At 37.5% G+C, this 14,443-nt stretch overlaps 1 protein-coding gene across 1 annotated transcript in view; it reads left to right on the forward strand.

Annotated features, from left to right (window-relative positions):
• Positions 1–14,443, forward strand: part of SLC9A9 (solute carrier family 9 member A9) — a 3,618,317-nt gene that overhangs the window by 927,381 nt on the left and 2,676,493 nt on the right. The window contains exon 8 of the mRNA XM_044071972.1: positions 6,985–7,515. Coding sequence (XP_043927907.1) covers positions 6,985–7,515 — 531 coding nt within the window. The remainder of the gene's footprint in view (positions 1–6,984; positions 7,516–14,443) is intronic.

A 14,443-nucleotide genomic window follows, 5' to 3' on the forward strand; every position in this document is an offset into this window, starting at 1 on the left:
GGGTTGTACTTAGCCAGATTTCTTCAGAGGGAGAAGAGCACCCAGTAGTTTATCTCAGTTATAGGCTCCGACCCATAGAGGAATGCTATGCAGCTGTAGAAAAGAAATGTCTAGCCATAGTGTGGGCACTGCAGACACTTCAGCCTTATCTGTATGGAAGAAAATTCTCTGTAGTTACAGATCATGGTCCCCTACCATGGTTAGATCAAGCCAGTCAGCATAATGCTAAGTTGCTAAGGTGGAGCCTAGGGTTGCAAGCATATGATATGACAGTGCAGCACTGTAGTGAGGTTAGCAATGCCAATGCAGATGGGCTCTCAAGACAGGGAATGAGGTAAGGTATTCCCAGATAGACTCAACCCTCTCAAGCAAAGTTTCTCAAGGGGTCACTTGAAAAACTAGCTTGAATTCTTGGGGGGAGAGGTTGGAGAATTGTGAAGGCTGCCAGCTGAGCTAGATGGAATTTTGTAAATAATTCTATGTCATTTGTGAATAGTAATATGATTTGTATGCTTGCCTTAGAAATGTAAGAAAACTATATGTTGTGTACTGAGCTTCAAGATTGTAACCACAGTGCACCCTGCTGGAAAAGAGCAGAAATGTATATGGACTACATGCCTATGGAAATTATGTGTTGATGGTAAAGGCTGGAATAAACAGAGTTAACTTGCAAACTCTAAGAAAATAAATGGAACTTGTTTATGACTGTGTTATCTCAGCTTCAGCTCAAAGCAGACACAATGTCTAGAGTTATAGACTTTCTTATTTTCTGGAAACAGAGGTAATTACAGGTTTCCAAGGTAATTGTTTTACGACTTCCAGTTTCAGGCAAGCTTCTAAGAGATAAGTATTTTTCTTAGAGACATGTTAAATTCTGTTGGTATCTGTTTAGCCTGAGAACTAGATGCAGGTATCAAATAGTGATGTCAGCTAGCTAACCCAGCAGTAGTGTGTATTATTAATTTAAGAACAATGTCAAAGAGAAAGTCAGTGCATTTTGCATTTTTTCTGGACCTGTAAACATCTCGTCAGCACTTCTCATCTGTATCTGCCTGGCTCTGTAAGTAAGACCTTTAGGGCATTGTATCTCTTAGCTGCAGGATTCTACGTAACATAGTAAATCTGTATACAGTTTACATTAGACCCTTAATTGGATTTAATAGCTCTTTTTGTAGTTGCTCTTTAAGTGATCTTAATAGGCTTGAAAGAGTACAAAGAAAAATTATGGGGAAAAAATTCACAATCTGTCAACATGCAAATACGGTCAAAGAGGCAATTTAAAGTCTAACTTATTCTCTGTATATTACAGATATTACAAAGGAGGATTGATTTTGGCACAGTGAGTTATGAACTCTGAAGAATTGAGAATATTACTTCACATAGACCCTGGGGTTTAATAGCAGCTACACTAAGTGTACACTATTGACAACACAGGCATAACTAACACCATCTTCTTCCTAATTTTAGTCTTCCTACTGATTTTATTTTAGCTTTAAATTTTGAGGGGGGTTATAAAGGTTACCTGAAAGTATAGATGACATGTACACTTAGTATAATCTTTCTGAGTGACCAGAAAAAACAAAAAAGGTGGTAGGGATGTTCTTGAATAATTAGTATAGGAGTTGTACTTGAACATAAGAACATGAGTTACAAAGTTGGATTAAACAGAACTAAGCTTGGGAACTCTTACATATCTCATCTGATTCCCATTCTTTGGAATCCTGGTCCTCTAACAAAAGGAATTAAAAAAACAGTGAAATTTAAGAGTGAACTGGACAAGTGGGTTGAGGCAGACATATGTAGCCATTCATTTGCAGAGTCTGTGTACCTAGAAGGTCCTAGGGCCAGAACACAGGATATAAAGTTATGAACCTGTACTGTGAGAAATAAAATAATATAGTCTACAGTTCAGTCTGCCTGGCACAATACTTGACATCAGTGGAAACATTCTGATTAACAGATGTAATTAATCTAAGTGTTGTTTAATAAGAGTGAATATTTGTGTGTGAAAGATAATACTGAAGTTAGAAATGTGTCTGTATTATGAAAATGTTTGGTGAGAATGTAAATATGGCTTGTATATAGATGTTGATGAAAGTTGATTTAAGTGGAAAAAATAATCCCCCCCCCCAAAAAAAAAAATGCTGTGCTGATGATAGTTTCCCCTCAATAATTAATACTGAGTGTGTGCATTCCCCTGTGAATGATTTGCAGGTCGTTTGTCCATGTCTGTCTGATAGTTAGTTGAAGCTGACCTCATCCAAGACTAAGTCTATGGTGTCTGTGCTATTTATATATTAATTTGCATTTGTTAACTGGGATAAACCAATTGGGCTGATAGCCTCATTTCAGTAGAGTCCTAGGGAAAAACTCTGCAAGGTGCAGAGTTGTTGACTACAGTGAAGTCATCTTGTTTTCATCTTTCAGACATCTCCAGGAACAAACATCTAATACCCCCAAGAGTATCTTTCTGTAGCATATCTTTCAACTGTACTTCATTATGAAGGATGCCCCTCATTTTGAGTCTTAAAAAGTCTGTGTTGACAATCCTTCATTGTTAAGAACTTAAACAAATATCCTTGATAAATATTATTGAAAAATATTGAATCATACTAATTCATCAAAACAAACTTATTTTAAGTATGAAAAAACTGCTAATATCTGTGTTCTGAGCTTGTTAGTGAAAGTTATTTGTAAGTGTTCCCCATTTTGTCAGTTTGTTCCATATTGTGAGAGCTATTGTTCCATAGTTTAGAGATAGAACACTGAGACTAATGCTCTGTAGTTATTCACACTTTGATCTCTTTCTTCTTTGACTGTTGTAATATAGTTTACTTTGGGCTTCCTCACACCAAGTTAGATTGTTTGTAGGTACATAAAACTCTGCTGCTAGGCAGGATTTGCACCCCCCCCCCGCACCACCTTAATTTTGTGTACTAACCGCAACTTTCCCCAACCCTCACCCTGCACATTACCTTAAAAAAAACTTTCCCTTGACAGTACCACTAATGTAGACACCTGGACATACAGCACACACACACACACACACACACACACACACACACACACACACACACACACACACTCACACAAAACATACACCCTGACCCTAAAAAACCCTAAAAAGCAAACATTCACACAGGCAAACACACTGTTCACCAAACATACTTCAAAGGTATCCTCTTACCTTACCCAAATCCTAACCTGCAAACATGCCAACACACATTCCCACAGTACATACAGACCTACTTAACTTTTTCATCAAACAGAAATTCAGTAGACCAATTATTTTACAACTTCAGCTAGAAGTTAACTTAGTCGATCAAACGAACAGTCAGCTAGGTAAACACGTCAACATGCATATGACTGAGATGCAAACATTGTTTCTTCTCAAAATTGACCCCCCCCCCCCCCCCCCCACATCCTCTGCTACTTAAATATACCAACTCCAATATCATACTTACATTGAAGTGAATGAGAATTTTTTTCCCTATGGCAATCTTCATGCAAACCAGTTCGATGTTGTGAAGAAATTATGCTTTCCTCTCGGCCATATGCGGTTCAACGGTATGGCCATTTGACAATGTGGCTGAAATGTTTCAAAGAATGACCAGTTCACATACCTGATTAACAAATAAGTGAATTAAAAATTAAATTGGGAAGAATTCATGAGAGGAAATTTTGGATGGTGCAGCAGTGCAAGGAGATAACAACAACTTTTGCAGTTGGCAGAGCTGTGAAGCCTGAATGTGGACTAAGTTAGATCTTTGCAGCTGACTGATGGCAACAAGAAAGAACAAGCAATGGAATGGATTGTGACAAGACATTCTCAATTCATTCAGTGGCTTAGCTGTGGAAACTGAGTGAGATTAAAGGTGTACTAGCATGATTGAGCAGAAAGATGATGTCCCTGACAGCTCATTTGGGCCTGGCATTAGATGCGTAGAATGTTGACAACAAATTCTTAGTTTCTTGTAGAGTGCACTAATGACATGATGAGCATGTTATATTAGCTTAATTTCCTGGTCCTGAATAACACCAGCTTCTTTTGTTTATGTCCTGTTTTCGGGTTATCATGGTGCTCAAACCGTCTATCATGGTGCAAGCCAATTGTATTTTTTTTATTTACAAGTCCAGCTTACTTTGTAAACTGGGGTCAAACCCTGGGAGGAGGTGGTTTCCCAGAGTGGAGAACGCTATCTTTCAATGAATCTTGGAAGTATAAGAAGTACATTATAGTCTTATAACTCCACCCACAGTGTTCACTGGAAAATTTTGTTACAGCGGGCTTTACCGTCACTTAGAGCTGTGCTTAGTGAATACATTGCCCAGCTGTGCCTTCTCAACACTACTTCTTTTTCCACAAGGGATACTGCTCCTGGAGGTGCTCTACTTCTTCCTAAGGAAGAAGAAGAGAACATGCACTCTTCATCTTTCCTAAGTCTACCCTGCCTTTCTGTCAATCTGTTAATCAGTCCTGGAGTACCAGCAATTTATGTATTTATTAATTTGTTCATTGAATGATTGTACTCTGAAACCTTGTCACTGTGTCATTCTGCCAGACTGGACACAGGCAAGCTTAACTTACTTAATGCTAAGGACAACAAAAATGACAACATCACATGGAGACCATTTTGAATGAAGAGTCTATTCTGAACTCAGTCAAGTGTGACTAAGAAAAACTGCCTTTGACTTGGTATAACTGCAGTGAATTTCACATTGTCTTTAGAAAATGAGCATCAGTTTACAGGAAGAACATAACTGACTACAGAAGGTGAATGTAAGGTGTCAGCATTAAGTCACTTGTTCCTCCACTTAGCTGTGGTGGAAATTACTTGCACTGATACTGACTTCCATCATTTCATATGCTAGAGCTGTTGCTCTGTGAAGCTTTGTCCATTTGTGCTGTTTGCTGTATTGCTCTTTCCAGTTGTAACCTTCCTCAGTTGTGTTATAGAATATCTTCCACTATCAAAGCTAGGGCAGATGCACCCTGCTTCTGTCCATGTGGTAGAAGTCATCCACCTTTTTTAACTTCCGTTTTATTATTTTGCATGGTATGGTATTTGCTAAGTGTCACTCTAACCCGGTGCCTGATTATCCCCATTTAACTAAGCCAACTTGTCATTCCATCTTTTCTCACACAGGTTAGTGACACTTCCTGTTAAGACTGGTAGGTTTGTTCTGCTGGCTAGATTTCATGGATTGTTGGACTAATGATAAGTTTTTTAAATGGTGGCCAAGTTTTAATTTTTTTATTTTATTTACTTGTGCATTTGTTTGACTGGGTAAATGAGCTGGAGGGAAGACCCTTTTCACCCATCATGGGGTACACTTTGCCTGTCTTTCTCTTCCTTTGCGGGATGTTTGTTGGTGCTAATAAATGTTACCAGCTCTGGGCTTAGTTTGGAGACAGAGGAAGACACGAGCAAGTTCCTATCCTGACTTTTTGTCCAAGGATGTAATGGTATCATTATGTACCTGACTCTCCCTTACTCCAACTGCATGTCAGGCAGTCCAAGCCAGACCTCAGAGTAAGGTTGCCTACATTTCAGACACAAGTACAGTAAATGCAACCAAAGGCTGAAATCTGTACTGTGATAAGTAACAGTTCCGAGATATTAAACTTTAGTCTGGAATAAGATATCTCATAGCTAGGGCACTTTGTGAGATTTTATTGGAATGTAAAACCATACAAGTTTTTTGTAGGTCAGATGCATTTATATGAGATGTTTCATAGATCTGTCTACTGTCTGGGGCAGAATTTTTTACTTCCAGGTTTGAATTACATTTCAAAGTGTAGTCTGGCACGCACTGAGTAACATTTTATAAGATACCGAAATAAGTGTGCTGTAGCTTCACAGTAAAATGCCTTATAAAGGTGCAAGGTTACCATCATTAACAAGCCAGCATGTTTACCATAAAAAGCTGTGTTTGACAAAGGAGTGCCTATACCACAAACATTACCAAGTTTCCTTTGTCCCCCTTATCCCAGACATCCCTTCCTGAAAAAAAGAAAGAAAAGTTGCAAACAAGCCTGATAAAAGAAATAGAAACTTAGTACAGCAGTTAGGCTCCCAGTTTGAAGTACATAAATACTAAAGCTAGTATGAATATAAAATATATCACATATGTACATTAAATGCCTTGGAATGCACTGAATTGGTAAAGTGTGATAAGGGGCAAAGTAATGTACATATGTTAGAGGTAGCAGTAGTCAGCATATTAACTGCTATCAGTTATATAAGGCGCATGAATTTTATGTCTAGTGTTTTCGATCTGAAGAAGCTACAAGTTAGTGAAAGCGCTCATCGGTTTATATTTTAATTAATAAAGTAGTTTATGCACTATTCGGACTGTATCCAGTGGAGGTCTGTTTTATGGAGTGAACAGTACATCTCATTTGGTCACCGCTTGCTTGAACGTTTTTACTTTTTATATATTTGTCATTTTCTATTAGCAAGCGTGCTTCCAGCGTGTAAACAGGAACTATATATTTTCTAACTCTGTTTCCACGTTTATTGTTCTGGTTACGTGACCCTGATTGAGTGTGCAGTTTTTGAACATATCGCGACGATATAACGGATATTGAGTTACCTTACAAGCCCAGAAGTGAACACCGGGGCAAAGCCGCAATTCAAGCAAGGTTTAGACAGCATTTGGATGGTACCCTCACTACGCTATGGTCATTAGCAGATGAACAACAGCCAGCAGATATAATGGAACGTAACATGGATTTACAGAAAGCGAACTTGATACTCAATGACATAGAAAAGCATTTCTACAAACTGAAGCGCCTGCAATTGCAACGGCAGCATTTTCAGTTTTGTTTGGACAATGCAATTATACCACGAGGATTAAGAGTATTCTCCATGCCGAGCCAGGGGAATGAATAGCTGGAATTACTGACATTATGGCAACAGATAAACATCGAAACCAGTCGTAAGTATTTACAACTATTAATTAACTTTTTTAAACCTTAAGAAGAAGTTTTAATCACTAAAATTAATGAACTAGAGCAACAGCTGTTTAAAGAATATACTGAGCCAATTATACATGATCTTTTTGACAATATATTAGATTGTGTTTCTGCATACGAACGCAAATTGTTTCAGCAGAAACAAAGTAAAGTTTCAAGAGACATACAGGACTTTAAAACAGGACAAGTTTTTGTCTGGGAAAGACGTATCCCAGAGCGTACTTTTAATCTACGTAGTGGGCAAGAAAGTTTGGCTCCTAAACAGCATTTAACTTTGTTGAGAATTAACAAGATGCCATTGTCTCCTGCAACTGTCTCTAATTCAACTAATAATGTAGGAGAAGCCTTGACTGTTGATATTGAAAGCAATGGCCCTGACATTACACCTGTTGACACCAGTTCTTTTACTGGTTCAGTTGCTACTAATGATGAAATAACTACATGTAATGACTCTTTGGATGTTATACATATAACTCATAATACCATGAACCCAAGTGTGAATTTGTATCCTACTGTTAATGTTGTTAATAAGAAAAGTAAGTTTTTAAATGAACAGGAACAGGTTGTTAGACCTAAGGTGAATGATAACAATAAAGGGACAGCTATAAATGTATCCTTCCCTTTGGCAATACGCCAGGAGAAGAATTTAAACAGAGTACGCTCAGCCAGCCAAGGGAGACAAAAAAGAAAGCTATCAGGGGAATTACCAAACAATACGACGTTGAAGAAAATGTGGACAAACCACAACAAGAATTAATATATAATTTGTCTAGCATCCCATTATCACGAAATGATATTAATTTATTAATTAAAGGTTTGAGTTTCATCCCTCATAGTAATAGTACATTGGATGAGACCATTATAGATGTGAGAATGTTTTGTAGAAATGTTATGCTCAAATATATGTACAATAATACTGCTATAAATGATGCTAACAAGGAAGCAACTACCAATATGAATAGGTTTGTATTTAAGAATTTAAGTGAGTATATTCCAGTCAATCATCCTTTACTTGAGGCATATTTACGAACCACAGAAGATGAAATATATAATTACTTTCATAAAAACAGTGTAAACAATTTAAAGTATATACCTCATAATAACTTGTCATATCAAGAAAGGAAGAGCCTTTATAATTTAAGAAATGATTTAAATATTATAATAAGGCCAGCAGACAAAGGCTCAGGTATAGTGGTACTGGACACTACACACTATCAAACTGAAATGTTTACGATGTTGAATGATATTTTTTATATAAGAATTGATTTTACTAAGGTTTACGAAATGTGTGTATATGTACATAATATTTTAACAGATATTTATAGAAGTAAATTAATAAATAAAAATGAATTTGATTATTTATATATTAAGATGCCCACTATTCCAGTTATACATGGATTGCCCAAAATACACAAGAGCATAACCAAGCCACTCATGAGACCAATAGTCTCTGGGCAGGGATGGGTTACCGAGCATTTGTCAGTTTTTATAGAGAAACACCTAAGGTGCATATTAAATAATAATAAATTTGTATTACATGATTCCAAGCAGTTTTTAATAGACTTATATCATACCACTAATCAAATGGAAACTATAGAAAATCTAATTTTAGTAACATTTGACATTCAATCATTATTCACAGTTATCCCAAACGAACTTGGCTTAACCTATGTTAATAATTATCTTTTGAAACATAGTACATATAGTAATACATTGATTGATTTACTAGTACATTTTCTTGAACTAGTCCTAGAAAATAATATTTTTATTTTCAATGACAACATCTACCAACAATTAGATGGCGTAGCTATGGGCACTCCATGTGCCAATAGCTACGCCAATATGTTCCTAGCCTATTGGGAAGAGCATTTATTATTTGAAGAACCTATGTATCAGAAATATGTACAATTTTATAGACGTTTTGTGGATGACGTGTTTGTTTTGTGGAATGGCAGCATAGATGAACTGAATAATTTCACTATGACCATGAACAGTATAACACCATGTTTAAAGTTCACAATGAATTATTCACAAATGAAGATTGAATTTCTAGACTTATACGTAGAGAAATTAGATTGTGGTATGTTTAATACAGGAATTTTTAGAAAAGCATGTTATAGGAATACATTATTATTCAGAACCAGTATGCATCCTAGACTTACTTCCAGGTTTGAATTACATTTCAAAGTGTAGTCTGGCACGCACTGAGTAACATTTTATAAGATACCGAAATAAGTGTGCTGTAGCTTCACAGTAAAATGCCTTATAAAGGTGCAAGGTTACCATCATTAACAAGCCAGCATGTTTACCATAAAAAGCTGTGTTTGACAAAGGAGTGCCTATACCACAAACATTACCAAGTTTCCTTTGTCCCCCTTATTCCAGACATCTCTTCCTGAAAAAAAGAAAGAAAAGTTGCAAACAAGCCTGATAAAAGAAATAGAAACTTAGTACAGCAGTTAGGCTCCCAGTTTGAAGTACATAAATACTAAAGCTAGTATGAATATAAAATATATCACATATGTACATTAAATGCCTTGGAATGCACTGAATTGGTAAAGTGTGATAAGGGGCAAAGTAATGTACATATGTTAGAGGTTGCAGTAGTCAGCATATTGACAGTGAGAGGAGGCAGAATGATAGTGAGCAAAGGACCGGGCATGAAAATGTTATTGTGCTATATATACTGATACTGACCGGTATGGAAAAGTCAAGTTAAGGAAACTGTCAGCATGAAAGAAGCAAAGAGTTAGGAAGTAGTTATCAAGTGGTGGAGAGAGGGTTTTTTCTCAAAATGAGACCAACTGTGAAGAACAGGAGGAGGATGACTTAGTTCATAAGTCAGAAAGGGCAATGGTGACAACGGAGTCAGAGAGAGTACGTTTTGGGTGGTTTAGGAGAGTAATGCAGGTAAAGAGCGACATAATGGAAAGTTTTGTAACAGTAATGAAGACACAGGTGAGGGTGTTTAGGAGCCTATGTGACTGGAGGAGATATTTTAGATAAACAGTATATATATATATAAATGTGGAGAGTGATGGCAGGCTAGAGCAAAAGGGGACAGGAAGCTTAGTAGCATTAAGACACAACAAACAGAAAGTACTGAGGCCGCAGATAAGCAGCTGTTGGTTATCAGCAGGCCAAGAAATGGATAGGTTGTATAAAGCAGCATGTTTAGTTTCTGTTCTAATATTGCTAGTCAAAGAATTCCAAATATTTCTACAATTAAAAACATTCTGTCTCCAAATTTATTGTGAGAACTAGGTTATTGTTTAGGAGGTCAAAACTGACATCTGGCATGAAGTTTTCTTGAAAACATTTCAAAATATTAAAACCAGCAAGATGAGAATCCTCCCAACTTGCATTTTTGCCTTTTGGATTCTTTCTGAAGAAAACTTTGTGTCAAATTTTGACTTTATTTTCTGTTTGTAGCATGCATTTTTAAACCATTTTGTTCTCTTTCTAGGAAACATGCATAGCAGCACCTGTATTTTGTTTCTGTATGAGGTTGATTCTTGAAGATTTGAGAAACTTGTTAGAGCAGTGCTAAGGAAGAAATTTAAAAAGTGAATGATGCCCACAGGTGACTAGGAGGTTGTGAGTAGTGTTATGATGGGAATGTTTGTTGGTTAGTTCCAGCAATCCATGCTGGATAGCATGATAGCACGCCATGTGGCTCCATGGTATTTAAATGGGGTTGAGGGAGAGCTGTCTGCCATATGTCACATTTGGGTTATAATATGGGTTTAGGGTAACTCTTGTTTTCTGTCATCTTTTTTTTTTTGTTGTTGTTGTTGTTGTATGTTTATCACCATCCCTTTTACGGCCAAAAGCCATAGCTGACCAAAAGCATTTTGAGATTCAAAAACCGCTGTGGCTATGTAATTGATACCTACTAATTATGAGAAGTAATTTCCAAGTCTGGTGTCATATGTTTTACAACCAAAGACATTTAGAGATTTTAAAACTGCTGAAGTTCCATAATTGATAACTAATAGTTGTATGAAATAATTCATGAGTTTGGTGCTGTATATTTCATGCACAGCAGCAGATAACCAAAAGTCAATGCATACAGCTCACCAAGGTTATCCCATGGATTTCTTTCAAAAAAGCTTGAAGGCAGTTTTTTCCAGGGGCACCCCTCGTTAGGTTCAACAAACTGTACAAATTATGGATCAGCTTTTACATATCAGGATGAATCTTTTATTCTAGACTCTTCCTAGTTGCCGTAAAGGACATCACATCATGTTTAATGTTTTACAACCAAATACCTTTGTAGATACAGAATCATTCGTGGTGTTAACTCTAAATAACATACATCTTGTATCGGAGTAGATTCATAGGTTAGTACTAAGCTAACTGCCCTTGTGAGTCATTTTAAGCCTAGCTTATCCCTTGTGAGACTCAAACCCTGCACCTTGTGTTTGTAAGGCAAACACCTTAAACATTAGGCCACCCTTCCATCCTAGATGGTGTTTGTGGAGTGCTAGGTGCATATCCCAGTGAGACCTTCTCACACGAAATATCTATGGTTTTCATAACTAAGGGCTATTTTCGGTTGTTAACTCTGTCATTTGGACTATCCTCAGCCCCGTGAGTATTTGCCAGATGTTTAACTCCAGTGTTTGTTAATCTGTGAGAGCAAAACATGTATCATCTTCCCCTCTCTAGATGATTGTTTGGTACTGACAAAAGTGAGAATTGTTAGTCTGTTATAGACAACAAACTTTCACTGTTTCAGGCTATGAGTGTAATAGCTTACAAGAAGTGTACGTAAGTCTGTTCACATCAGGAACTGTCTGAGGGTGGTTATAAACTGATGAAAGGCTTTCTTATTAAAGAAAATAAATGATTTCTTATTTATACAGAACTGACAGACTGTGCTCAACAGCAACCATTTGCAGCAAGGCAGCTTTTTTGGGTTTTGGGCTAAATGTCTTGCATTTTTCTGGAAACAGTGAGTGATGATTTAGAAACTACTGACAGACTGATCAAGAGCAATAGATTACAGACACTTTGTGGCAGTCTTGAGGCTAGAAGTTTTTCTGCATCCTTTCAATTCCTCATGCCAGACTCCATATGAGTAAAACATAATGGCATCTAAAAAAAATTTCTGCAACTAAACAATGGCTCTCTGGAATTATGGATTACATAAAATACAAATTCCTGTAGCAGACACAGGGTTGGGATGAGAGAGTGATATTACCTTAAGTCCTGATGCCACAAAACAAATGCATTGAAATCCACTTACCTGAAAGAAGGATTATTTTTTTTCCTAGGGCAAGTCACTTTGTAAACCCCCCCCCCCCCATATTTGCACTCATACACACACACACACACACACACACACACACACACATAAGGGTTTACTTCTAAAGCCCGACTCCCAGATGACTGACTTTCAAAATCCCGAGACGAAAATCACGAAAGTTCAGAAACCTAAATGTTGATTTTTACTAGGGTAAGTAAATACATGGCCAACTGTAAACGAAACTCATGCCAAGCCCTAGGTGGGGGGCTGTGCCCCCCACTCCCCCAACTAAATAAACCAACTTTGGGATCACACTACAGAGGAGGATATATATATATATATATATATATATATATATATATATATATATATATATATATATGTATATATATATATATATAGAGAGAGAGAGAGACAACAGTTTACATCCCAGGTGGTTAAAATTTTTCATTCATAGACATTCGTATTCTTCCCATATCTTGCAAGTCCAGAAGTACAAGAGACCTAATGCCAGGAAGTTTCACATACAAAAGTGGAAAGAGTTGTTATTCCAAGATTACTGTTTAACTTTTCTGATTGATTTTAACCTAACATACTCTTCAGTTAAAGATCGCTTGTTTGCAATACCTAATTTTTTATCAACTGTACCTCAGACTGCAGCATAGCCAGCTGCTAAAGCTACACCTAAAGAAATGTAATACCTGAGACCACTAAAGCGATACTTCTTCCTGTTAAATTTCAGTTCTTTGAATTTTGTATTGTAAAAGCTTCCTCATCGTATCCACTTTATGCCTAGCACACACTGGAGGAAGACTGTGATATGATAAGACCAAAAGAATAGCATTATCTGCAAACAATTGACATGCTGCTTCAAGGTCTTAATAAGCTGGACATGCTATTAACCTTAATTGCTTGGTATTCTGTCCAGGAAAATCAAGAACATGTACAAGAAGATACATACACCTTTGATGGAACCCAACACCTGTTTTGAAAATGTCACTTCATGCCAGGATACATATAGGGACTGGATATCACACACCAGCAGCTGCAGTACCTCACTACTGTCAAAGGACCTCCCACAGCATATAGGCAAGGCATATGGTCAGGATCCTTCTCCAGATCCACTAAACATCTGCAGACTGAATTATCAAACATCTTCACACAACCTTTCAGAGCAGTAGAGCTGCTTTATTGTTCCCTAGCTTTCATAGAATAGGCATTGCTCCTCTTGAATCTGAGGCTTGTGTTTTGGCTAGTCATTTGTCTAGCACTCTGGTGAAAGCTCAGAAATATCATCCTGAGGCTTTTCTTCAAAAATGAAGACTACCATACCAGTTTGCCACTCCAGAGGTACTGCCCCAGTCTCTCATGCAACATTGAAAATGTGCATTAGCCGCATTGTTCCAGCCCTGTCCAGTGTCTTTAAAATTTCCAGACAGATACACCTCACCTTGCCACTGTGGAGACATCTAACTACTGCACTGATTTCGGCTACTGTGATGGACACCAACTCATTAGAGATTTCATCCATTTCCCAGTAGTCTTCTGAACTGTAGTCAGCATTTTCCTGTGCTTGGTAACCATAGCCTGAGAGAGGTTGTGCCTTCCTGTTCTGAAGTACTAAATGGTTCACTAGGAAACCTTTGCAGACACTTTATAGTTTTTCTTCTTGGTCTCTCCAAACTTGTCCCACTTTCTAAGCTTAATTTCAGTAACTATTTTTGCTTTGACTTTTTGGTCTGCCAGTACCTTTCAGTTCAAGTAGGACTGCTGTCTGCCTGCAGTGCCCAAAAGACCACCTTCTTCAGCTGGACAAGCTACCCTCATTCCTGTGGTTACCACAGTAACAGGCGTTTACTGCCCACCAACCACAGAGTCCTTGCTGCTGTCTCAGATGTTGAGCTTTTGAACATGATAGCCCCAGCCTCACTCAGAATAGAGGCAAAGACCTGAAGTAAGACTCAAACACCTGGAGGTCTCTGTCAGCTATTCCCTTGAGACTGTCTCTGCTTTTCATGACTCTGATACTGCTTTGTCCTGGTTTCTCAAGTCTGTCCAGCCAGTGCCTTTTCTGGTGAATCTACCTCACAACCAAATCATTTCCTTAAGCGCAGAGCTAGTCATAAGCAATCATCAACTTTCGGCCCAAATTTCTCTGGTGTCTAGTACTGTTTGAGCCTCCATGTATTTTTACATGGTGTTTGTTATCTGTC

The sequence above is a fragment of the Protopterus annectens genome, chromosome 5.part0, assembly GCF_019279795.1.
Source record: "Protopterus annectens isolate FY-2018-M chromosome 5.part0, PAN1.0, whole genome shotgun sequence".
In the NCBI taxonomy this organism is placed as follows: domain Eukaryota; kingdom Metazoa; phylum Chordata; order Ceratodontiformes; family Protopteridae; genus Protopterus; species Protopterus annectens.